This window comes from Salmo trutta, chromosome 16, assembly GCF_901001165.1.
Source record: "Salmo trutta chromosome 16, fSalTru1.1, whole genome shotgun sequence".
Classification (NCBI taxonomy): Eukaryota; Metazoa; Chordata; class Actinopteri; order Salmoniformes; family Salmonidae; genus Salmo; species Salmo trutta.
In genome coordinates this window covers 32,443,203-32,455,664 of record NC_042972.1, presented here as the reverse complement: position 1 = coordinate 32,455,664, position 12,462 = coordinate 32,443,203, and the positions used below count along the sequence as shown (strand labels likewise).

Sequence of the window (12,462 nt, the reverse complement as noted above, 5' to 3'; positions counted from 1 at the left end):
TCTGTCTGTAGGTGTTGGGTGGAGGTTGGTCAGCAGTGCTCAGGGGCTCTGTTTGTAGGCTAGGTGTTGGCTGGAGGAAGGCCTGGGTGTGGAACCTGTGAGGTCATTGTCAGGTCATCCGTAGGAGGAATCGTACTGCCTTTGAGCGCCCACTTCCCTGTTTATGGGAAATGCCGGACAAGAGAGGGGGTGGAGGACTTTATAGGGCTTACAGTATATACAGTACTGTACCTCAACTGACGTGCACCAAGTTGAGATGTAACAGTAGGGTGACCTAACACCTCCAGTAGCCTTGGTGCCAGTCTGCTTAAGCCAATATGTGGTTGTTTTGACATGTTTGTCGTGTTTAATGCAGAAACAGTCAAGCACCGTGTTACACCTCTTGTGATAGCATTAACAGCACAGCACTGAACATGATTTGTACCCAGTCTTCTATACATGTATATTCACTATTTTAGCCACTGTAGAATACTTACTATCCAATAAACCAAATCCTTCAGTATATTTAAGGTCATTGAGCAGTGTCCACTCACCCTCCCACTATCAGCAGAAGGAACAAATAGGCTAACAAAGAGCCTGGGGAAGCGGGTAAGAATAATTGTTTATCTCCTTTTGTAATTTGCCACTGTGGATTTAGCCTTCGGCTGTCCTAAAACAGCATAGCACAAATGCTGCAGAGACTGGGATGCTATTGCCTTGAGTTGCCAGAGTGCGGAAGTTGTAACATGCTGAGATTAAGAAGTGGTTTTGGTGGGAAATTATTTGGAGGTTGAAAACAGAGAACTGACTTAATGGTCCGATTTGGTCCACGGCACTAGCATTAACTGGGAAGGTACTAATCTGCTATATACAGTATCAGTCAAAGTTTGGATACACCTACTCATTCAAGAGTTTTTCTTTATTTTTACTATTTTCTACATTGTATAAATAATAGTTAAGACATCACATTATGAAATAACACATATGGAATGAAGTAGTAACAAAAAAACTGTTAAACAGATCTAGAAATATTTTATATTTGAGATTCTTCAAAGTAGCCACCCTTTGCCTTGATGACAGCTTTGCACACTCTTGGAATTCTCTCAACCAGCTTCACCTGGAATGCTTTTCCAACATTCTTGAAGGAGTTCCCACATATGCTGAGCACTTGTCAGCTGCTTTTCCTTCACTCTGCGGTCCAACTCATCCCAAACCATCTCAATTGAGTTGAGGTCGGGTGATTGTTGGAGGCCAGATCATCTGATGCAGCACTTCATCACTCTCCTTCTTGGTCAAATAGCCCTTACACAGCCTGGAGGTGTGTTGATGTTGAGATGTGTCTGTTACTTGAACTCTGTGAAGCATTTATTTGGGCTGCAATTTCTGAGGCTGGTAACTCTAATTAACTTATCCTCTGCAGCAGAGGTAACTCTGGGTCTTCCTTTCCTGTGGCGGTCCTCATGAGAGCCCGTTTCATCAAAGTTCTTGAAATTTTCTGTATTGACTGACCTTGTCTTAAAGTAATGATGGACTGTTGTTTCTCTTTCTTATTTGAGCTGTTCTTGCCATAATATGGACTTGGTCTTTCACCAAATAGGGATATCTTACATTTACATTTACATTTTAGTCATTTAGCAGACGCTCTTATCCAGAGCGACTTACAGTAGTGAATGCATACATTTCATACTTTTTTCCCCCTGTACTGGTCCCCCGTGGGAATCGAACTCACAACCCTGGCGTTGCAAACACCATGCTCTATCACCATCCTCCATCTTCTGTATACCACCCCTACCTTGTCACAACACAACTAATTGGCTCAAACTGATTAAGGAGGAAAGAAACTCCACAAATTCACTTTTAACAAGGCACACTGGTTAATTGAAATGCATTCCAGGTGACCACCTCATGAAGCTGGTTGAGAGAATGCCAAGAGTGTGCAAGGCTGTCATCAAGGCAAAGGGTGGCTACTTTGAAGAATCTAAAGTATAAAATATATTTAGATTTGTTTAACACTTTTTGGCTACTACATGATTCCATATGTGTTATTTCATAGATTTGATGTCTTTACTATTATTCTACAATGTAGAAAATAGTAAAAATAAAGAAAAACCCTTGAATGAGTAGGTGTGTCCAAACTTTTGACTGGTCCTGTATATTAATATATTCTTACTGTTATAGTGGAACAACACATAATTTAATCAGCAGCTATGGTCCAAATGTACTGAAGAAAAATATAAACGTAACATGCAACAATTTCAAAGATTTTACTGAGTTACAGTTCACATGAGGAAATCAGTCAATTGAAATAAATGAATTAGGCATCTGTTGGTCACAGATACCTTAAAGAAAATGGGCTTCACAATGGGCCTCAGGATCTCGTCACGGTATTTCTGTGCATTAAAATAGCCATTGATAAAATACAACTGTGTTTGTTGTCCATAGCTTAACCACAACCCCACTATGGGGCACACTGTTCACAACGTTGACATCAGCAAACTACTCGCTCACACAATGCCAATCACGTGGTCTGCGGTTGTGAGGACAGTTGGATGTACTGCCAAATTCTCTAAAACGACATTGGAGGTGGCTTATGGTAGAGAAATGAACATGAAATTATCTGGCAACAGTTCTGGTGGACATTCCTGCAGTCAGCATGCCAATTGCACGCTCCCTCAACTTGAGACATCTGTGGCATTGGGTTGTGTGACAAAACTGCACATTTTATGTGGCCTTGTATTGTCCCCAGCACAAGGTGCAACCTGTGTAATGATTATTCTGTTTAATCAGCTTCTTGATATGCCACACCTGTCAGGTGGATGGATTGTCTTGGCAAAGGAGAAATGCTCACTAACAGGGATGTAAACAAATTTGTGCACAACATTTGAGAGAAATAAGCTATTTATGTGTATGGAACATTTCTGGGTTATTTTATTTCAGCTCACGAAACATGGGACTAAAACTTTACATGTTGCATTTATATTTTTGTTCAGTGTAGTAATTTCCTATTTGTGAGAAGCAAAGAATGGAACCCCATACATGTTGTTACATTTTTTGGAGAATCGTCTAATGTACATTTCAGTGGTGTTAAACCCATTGGAGCATGCAGTGAAGCACAGCATTCACACTGTCACAGCAATAAGAAGCACCGGGGTCTGCCACGCTGCTAACTCACGGATGTGTTGTCATTAGAGCCTTAGCGCACACTCCCCACTGAGCCGCAATCATTAGCATATCCACCCAGGCTCCCAGCAGAAGTGCATCTGTCAGCATGTACCATCCCATGGCCTGGGTATGGCTGTGTCGCTGGAGGCACTATAGAAGGTTTATTGGTCTCTCCCCACACTGTATCTATTGTCTATCTATTGTCATCATTTCACATTCATGCTATCCACAGTTCTGATGGTCCTCCACATACTGTAGCTTTGCTATTATTACAGCAGTATTTTAACATGGAGGCATATAAAGTCAACTCAGATGGTTGAGTGCAATTCATCTGCGTCACATATCTCACAGATAAAGCATTATGGAGAGAGGAGAGTAGGACTACCCTGACTAAGAGACAAATTATGCGGAGGAAACTGAAATACACTGTGTACAAAACAGTAGGAACACATTCCTAATATTGAGTTGCACACCCTTTTGCCCTCAGAACAGCCTCAATTCGTAGGGGCACAGGGAGTTCCACAGGGATGCTGGTCCATGTTGACTCCAATGCTTCCCACAGTTGTGTCAAGTTGGCTGGATGTCCTTTGGGTGGTGGACCATTCTTGATATACACAGGAAACTGTTGAGTGAAAAACTCAGCAGCGTTGCAGTTCTTGACACACTAAAACCGGTGCCCTGCACCTACTACCATACCCCGTTCAAAGGCACTTCAATCTTTTGTCTTGCCCATTCACCCTCTCAATGGCACACATGCACTATCCAGGTCTCAATTGTCTCAATGTTGAAAAATCCTTCTTTAAAGTGGATTTAACAGGTTACATCAATAAGGGATCATAGCTTTCACCTGGATTCATCTAGTCAGTCAATGTCATAGAAAGAGCCTAATGTTTTGTGCACTCAGTGTATTGAAACAACTTTATAGACTTTAAATCAATGAAAAAGCTGTATGAAGATAAGAGTTCATGTTGTGGTCTGTAGATAAAGACATGAATGATTGAAACGGCATACATACAGGCGTTGGAGTGGGCAGATAGAATCTTCATTACTCTAACACCGTCATTGTTCTCTTCCTGAACAAATGGTTTTTAATTCCTTTCTCTAAGAGCCTTTGAGTTTTATGAGCCATTCATCAGCTGGCGACACCGTGGCCTATGAGAGATCACTCTGGGGTTGATTAATCCTCCTTTCCATTGATCTGACATGTTCCTCTTCATTTCCTATAAAGAAGCATTACCAGATCTCTCTGTGTTGGTTTGGAAATGGACACTAGCTGAAGACAAGCTGTGTCTCACTGTGTCTATGGACTTCATATTCATCTGAAGAATGTTTTTTATTATCTTTTATCATTTTTTATCTGTCTAACAATTAGAGTTTTGTCTTTTATGGATTTGATCCACTGCCCATCCGATGAATTCCAGTTTCATAATGCCTCCCTGTAAATGTCCTTTGGTTTAGCAATATCTTTGATAGGTTTACTACTGCCCCTCTCTTGCTCCCTCTCTCTCTCTCTCTCTCTCTCTCTCTCTCTCTCTCTCTCTCACTCACTCACTCACTCACTCACTCACTCACTCACTCACTCACTCACTCACTCACTCACTCACTCACACACACACACACACACACACTCTCTCAGTCTCTCTCTCCCTCATCATCTGCCAGATTTCAGTTTACCAACAAAAATGTTATGGTATTGCACTGTGTGTGTGTGTGTGTGTGTTTGTTGATGTACTGTACAAATGAAGAGATTCATTCCAAAACGCTATATATCCATTTTCAGAAATGTTGGTAAATTAGCTTTAGCTTTTGTTAAAGAACTTATGAAAGAGATTGGTGTGTTTTTACATTATCTAATCATGGCATGGGGTTGTTTAATGACAGACATGTACAGTATTTGTTTGAAATCTATCACTTGATGGTTTCATTTCAGAGAGACAAATAATCATGTTTTTTTACAAGACTATATAAGTAGTACTGCTACGTTTTACACAGTCAAATGTAACAAATAACTACATTTTTTATAGAGAACTGAAGAAATGATACATTGTGACATTAATATTATTATTTGTATTATTAATAATCAATACAGTGTATGACATCTTTATATAAACATTTACATTTGACATTTTGGTCATTTAGCAGATGCTCTTATCCAGTGTGACTTACAGTTAGTGCATTCATCTTAAGATAGCTAGATGGGACATATCACAGTCAAATATACAGTATACAAGCATTCCATTCCAGCTAAACAATGGATATACACAGAGTTGCACCCCCACCATGGACTCTACCAGGTGTCCAAAGCGTTCCACAGGGATGCTGGTCCATGTTGACTCCAATGCTTCCCACAGTTATTTCTAGTTGGCTGAATGTCCTTTGGGTGGTGGACCCTTATTTGAATTTAAAAAAAAACGTTTACCCCTTTTTCTCCCCAATTTCATTATATCCAATTGGTGGTTACAGTCTTGTCTTGAAACACAGAAACCGGTGCACTTGGCACCTACTACCATACCCCGTTCAAAGGCACTTTAAACCCATCACCCATCTTTTGTCTTACCATTGACCCTCTGAATGGCATACATACACAATCCATGTCTCAATTGTCTCAAGGCTTAAAAAAACCTGTCTCCTCCCCTTCATCTTCACTGATTGAAGTGGATTTAACAAGTGACATCAATAAGGGATCATAGCTTTCACATGGATTCACCTGGTCAGTCTATCTCATGGAAAGAGTAAGTGTTCATAATGTTTTGTACACTCAGTGTATAGTGTTTTGCAAAAAAAAAACACATTTCAATATACATCTAAAATCTATGAATAAAAAATCTGAGAAGAGTAATATTTTACACACACGTGATGATACCCATAATCAAACATTTCTAGCGAAAAAACACAAATGTGTTTTGGAAATAAACTCTCATATGTTGATACGTATGTGTGTGTTTGTTGACCTGTGTGTGTTTGTTGACCTGTGTGTGTTTGTTGACCTGTGTGTGTTTGTTGACCTGTGTGTGTTTGTTGACCTGTGTGTGTTTGTTGACCTGTGTGTGAAGTGTGAACTACAGTATACTGATACTCTGATTCGGTCCTGTCCATTCAGTGCCTACACAGAAGCCTACACTGTGTGCTCCCTAGCTGTTGGTCCCCCTGGAGGGTCATCGGGTGAGGCGAGGGGAGGGACAGCCGAGGAGGAGGACCAAGGACGTACCTCTGAGGAGGAGGAGGACGGAGGAGAAGATAACACATATGGCAGACAGGTGAGACTTCAAAACCTTTGAGACTGCTTGAGTGTTAAAAAATGAGTTAAGATATTGCTATTGTATTATGTTTGCTATTCAACAGAGATTTGTTAGTGATAATGTTGTTCTTGACAGAGCGACGGTCGATCCAGAGCCTTCTATATTGCCAAAGAGCTGGTGGACACTGAGAGATTGTGAGTATCACATAGAACAGGTATTCCCAAGCTGGGGTACGCGCAATGCCGTAGGGGGTACGCCAAATAAAAATGTGATTCTCATTTTCTGCAGATTTTCAAACAGTACATTTATATTTTCCAACGGGGCTATAAATTTGGGTGAGGTTTTTTCTCGCCTGAGTAGCCTCGTTTCACTACCAAAAATAAAATGAAACCTTCTAGTGTTCAGCGAAATAACACCACAATGTCAAATACAGGTAGCCTAGTCAAATAATTAACATCCAATCACATTAACCGTTACTCTCTCGGGGAATTCCACTAATGGTCCGTATGTAGCCAAACGTAGATGCTGCTCATGTTTAAATCTGTACTGATGGCGCAAAAGCCATGACAGGAAGACATAGTGGAGTGGTAACATGCGTGCAAGCAGTTGCTCCCGGCGCAACTTGGGTACACTGCAGCATCCACCGAGAGGCTCTTGCTGCCAAAGGAATGCATGACAGCTTGAAATATGTTTTGGCCACTACAGTGAAAATGGTTAACTTTGTTAAAGCAAGGCCCCTGAACTCTCATGTATTTTCTGCACAATGCAATGATATGGGCAGTGACCATGTAACGCTTTTACAACATTCAGAAGTGTGCTGGTTATCATTGGCAAAGTATTGACACGTTTTCTTTACTGACCATCATTTTAACTTGTCTGACCGCTTGCATGATGATGAGTTTCTCACACGACTGGCCTATCTGGGTGATGTTTTTTCTCGCCTGAATGATCTGAATCTAGGATTACAGGGACACTCTGTAACTATATTCAATGTGCGGGACAAAATTGAGGCTATGATTAAGAATTTGGAGCTCTTCTCTGTCTGCATTAACAAAGACAACACACAGGTCTTTCCATCATTGTATGATTGTTTGTGTGCAAATGAACTCAAGCTTACGGTGTCACGACTTCCGCCGAAGTCGGTCCCTCTTCTTGTTCGGGCGGCGGTCGACGTCACCGGCCTTCTAGCCATCGCCGATCCACTTTTCATTTTCCATTTGTTTTGTCTTTGTTTTACACACCTGGTTTCAATTCCCCAATTACATGTTCATTATTTAACCCTCTGTTTTCTCCATGGTTTATTGTAAGTTCGGTCCGATGTTTGTGGGCTTGGTATTACTTCATGTATTTGGACATTCTGAGTAAAGTTCATTGTGTTACAATTGTGTTCTCTGCTGTCCTGCGGCTGACTCCTCTGCACCAGCTACACCCAGAACCTTACATACGGACAATGTCAAATGTGATATAGCGAAGCACCTGAGTGAGTTGGGTGCGCAATTACACAGGTACTTTCCCTAAACGGACGACACAAACAACTGGATTCATTATCCCTATCATGCCCTGCCTCCAGTCCACTTACCGATATCTAAACAAGACAGCCTCATCGAAATTGCAACAAGCGGTTCTGTGAAAAGTCACTGACAGATTTCCGGATAGGTCTCTGCTCAGAGATTCCTGCCTTGGCAAATAACGCTGTTAAGACACTGATGCCCTTTGCAACCACGTACCTATGTGAGAATGGATTCTCAGCCCTCACTAGCATGAAAACTAAATACAGGCACAGACTGTGTGTAGAAAATGATTTAAGACTGAGACTCTCCAATACAACCCAACATTGCAGAGTTATGTGCATCCTTTCAAGCACACCCTTCTCATTAACCTGTGGTGAGTTATTCACAATTTTTGATGAACAAATAAGGTTTTAGATGTAAGATGGTTAAACAAAGAGCAAAATCATTGATTATTATTATATTATTATTTGTGCTCTGGTCCTATAAGAGCTCTTTGTCACTTCCTACGAGCCGGGATGTGACAAAAACTCACACTCATTCTTATGTTTAATAAATGTATCATGCAAAAAACAACATTTGAGAGTGCGCTGACCCTGGTGCTAGAGGGGGTACGCAGCTGGAGGTTGAATGTTTGAAGGGGTACGGGACTATAAAAAGTTTGAACCACTCACATAGAACACTAATGATCAGCATCACTGTAACTCTGTAACATTGTTGTGTCCCTTTCACCTTGTTCTTTCACCTTAATAACCTGGAAATTGATGCATTTTTACATTCGTCTGCACATGGAAACCTGACAGTGCCTCTATTTTTCTCTCTGCAGACATGTGAAAGCCCTCAAGCTTCTCCAGGAGGTAAGTATCAAGAAGTCTTTGAACTTGACATGTTTTTATTGATGAATTTCCCCTTACTTTCATGGGGCAAAATCTGCTCCAAGAAAGCTACCTGTCGTCTTTTAGTGCCCCTATGAGCTGGGTAGGAGAGAGATACAGAAGATGTGGAGTAAGGGTTAGGATGGTAATCTAGTGATATGTTTGGTACTTGGTACAGCAGTATGTAGTTGAAACACTAGCAGCCATGAGTTCAAATGGCAAACAGTACTTTTTGGTCTGTGGAAAGTCAAATCGTGTGAATCACAGACAAGATAGAATCATTGGGATGGTTTTGAATGATGTAATGGAGGGTTACTGTCACGATAATTTTTTCCCAATGTTCTAACTTAACTGTTTTATAGCTTTGACCAATTCACCCGAGGTTGTAAATCCCAGGTTCAAAATAAGAATTAGGCAAAGTCTCAGATATTGCAAAAGGTAAGTTCTTTATTCAGAGAGTACTCTGAAGTCAAAAATGCAAACACAGTCATTTTATAACTCCCACCCCCACCTACATACACACACACACACACACACACACACACACACCCACACACACACACACACACACACACACACACACACACACACACACACACACACACACACACACACACACACACACACACACACACACACACACACACACACACACATACATACACATAGTTTATCACTTTTCTACCAGCCTGGCAGTTTCTAGCCATTCCTCTCCTCCCTAGATTAGAGGGGCCTTGGAAGGGCCCTCTTTCCTGTTGTCAGTTTTTTCAGAGTTACAACCAGGTCATGTGTAGTTCAATTGTCCTTTGTTTTCTCAACCATACATTTCTCACCCTTAACTTGTCTCACACACACATTATTGGATTATAGTCTTAGAATTCTAATACATTTCACACCGTTAAATACGTTTCAGGGTGGAATTCTTTAGTCATTACTTTAAACATATAAATTCCTTTATCGGTTACCTACAGACTGGAGAACATTGCTGTCTGCACTAGCTGTGGAAGAGTTTTTAGCAGCAGAGTAACTATCCTATTTTAGGGGAGGGTAAGTGGTTCATTGCACATTTCAAGAAGAAGGCAAGGGATTTGGAATGTAACCCTTCTGGGGTCAAAGTTCATCTCGGTGCACTTCTCTCTGCATTACATCACAATGTCTGTCACCCCTCTCCTGAGAAACCAGGGTGGGGTTGGTATGGCGCTTCAAAAAGTGGGTCAGCTCATCATGGTTAATGGATTGACACAGCAATTTTAGTGTGTATTATTTCTGGGTGAAAAGAAGAGAACCTGTTGTTGTGATCAGAGACGTAATCGTAAGATGTAATGAAAATTCCATCACAAAATGTGGCAATGCCCCTATTGCAGTCATTGAATGGGTACTGCACTATACTTCTGTATATGTAGGCAAGTAAACATACATGTAACATAGCAGGCCTACATCTTATGGCTTATGAAGATAATCTAGTGCTCTGGCTCTGTACATTATAGGAGCTAACTGGCTGCCTCATGCAGTCATTAGCAGTCTGTCTAAAAATAGACATCATGACCGACAGACAGACAGACCGACATAATGCTCAGAAATGCACATTTTTGTTGTGTGAATGGAGGACTCTTCCAGCCGTAGGGCTGGCAGCACTGATTGACTTCATAAAATGAGTGTGTGTCATGTACAGTATGTTAATAACTCATATAATCAAATCATGTTCATCTCTGTGTCAGGACTTCAGGGAGGCGGTGGGGGGTGCAGTAGGGGATGAGGGAGATCCTGTGCTGGAGGAGGAGAGGCTGAGGGAGATCCTCAACAAGCTGCCTGATGTTTACACTCTGCACCGCAGAATCCTCACCGAGTTAGAGAACCGCATCCGACAGTGGTGAGACACTGCAGACCCTACACCACACACACACACACAGCCGACACACACAGTACACATGACCGACAGAACACACATTAATGCAGCACAGAGGTCATTCATCAGATCAGATGGACCATGTGTCTGCTGCATACTGAGCACAGTGTCTAGTGTGCAATCCCTCGTTTTTCTTCATCCCATTCATTCTCTTCCTTCAGGGAAGAGAGCCAGAGGATTGCGGATGTCATCCTATCCAGGAAGTTGGAGTTTGCGGTCTTCACGGCCTACATTGGTCACTACGACCGCAGCATGAGCCTGCTGGACGAAAGCTGCCGGACCTCGCCTGCCTTCTCTGCCATCGTCAGCCAGTATGAGGTCAGACAGAAGGGCTGTTTAAAGTCAAGTCAGGACTGTTCATAGCAATCAGACTGTGTTTGAATAAGACCAGAGAAGACACGGGAGGTTTCTCTTAGGTTTCTCTCTGTATGCAGGCCCTGAACCCACAGTGAGCTATTTGTTAGCCAGTTTCAGCTTTCCGCATGTTAGATGAGTGTGAGAATGTCATGCTATGCCACCTAAAACATATCCTGTGGTAGGGAACTGCAGGCCATCATTCTGTCTCCGCTGAAGAGTGAACTTTTCTGTGGAATATCATTCTTACTTTTAATCAGATGTATGTTGATTACATTGTTTAATTTCCAGCTCTTATTCTATACAGTATGCACCCACCCATACACATGACAGATAATAACTAATGACTAATGACAGATAATAACCCAGTGTCTTAGAAATTAGCACAAACCCAGTTTACATCATTTACTTGTTTTATTTAAACTCAATACAATAAAAGACATATTAGCTGTATGCTTTGAGAAACCCACTTCACTTGGTTTTAAAAAGGACACATATCAGAAATAGACTTAAAAGTACCAAACTAAAGATAGATAAAACCTGATATACAATATCAAAGAACAAAAAAATACACTTGTAAAAAACAACTAAATATGCTAAATGTAGGCATAAACTTCAAGTTATCTGATATTGACCGTTTCAGTTTGATTAGCATACTGTAATTCACATCATCAGACTGTGACTGTTTGACATCTGGTCCTGCTGCTCTGCTCCTCTTCTTCAGTAACAATGTTATAACCACAATGACTGCTAGAACCACAATAACTGCTATAACCACGATGACTGCTATAACCACGATGACTGCTATAACCACAATGACTGCTATAACCACGATGACTGCTATAACCACGATGACTGCTATAACCACGATGACTGCTATAACCACAATGACTGCTAGAACCACAATAACTGCTATAACCACGATGACTGCTATAACCACGATGACTGCTATAACCACAGTGACTGCTATAACCACGATGACTGCTATAACCACAATGACTGCTATAACCACAATGACTGCTATAACCACAGTGACTGCTATAACCACAGTGACTGCTATAACCACACTGACTGCTATAACCACGATGACTGCTATAACCACGATGACTGCTATAACCACAATGACTGTTATAACCACGATGACTGCTATAACCACAATGACTGCTAGAACCACAATAACTGCTATAACCACGATGACTGCTATAACCACGATGACTGCTATAACCACGATGACTGCTATAACCACGATGACTGCTATAACCACAATGACTGCTAGAACCACAATAACTGCTATAACCACGATGACTGCTATAACCACGATGACTGCTATAACCACAGTGACTGCTATAACCACGATGACTGCTATAACCACAATGACTGCTAGAACCACAATGACTGCTATAACCACAGTGACTGCTATAACCACAGTGACTGCTATA

General features: G+C 41.3%; 1 protein-coding gene across 3 annotated transcripts in view; it reads left to right on the top strand.

Moving 5' to 3' along the window:
• Positions 1-12,462, top strand: part of LOC115150560 (FYVE, RhoGEF and PH domain-containing protein 5-like) — a 49,334-nt gene that overhangs the window by 15,481 nt on the left and 21,391 nt on the right. For all 3 annotated transcript variants that reach the window (XM_029693991.1, XM_029693992.1, XM_029693990.1), the window contains exons 3-7: positions 6,242-6,398; positions 6,516-6,574; positions 8,715-8,745; positions 10,482-10,633; positions 10,831-10,987. In XM_029693991.1, coding sequence (XP_029549851.1) covers positions 6,242-6,398; positions 6,516-6,574; positions 8,715-8,745; positions 10,482-10,633; positions 10,831-10,987 — 556 coding nt within the window. The remainder of the gene's footprint in view (positions 1-6,241; positions 6,399-6,515; positions 6,575-8,714; positions 8,746-10,481; positions 10,634-10,830; positions 10,988-12,462) is intronic.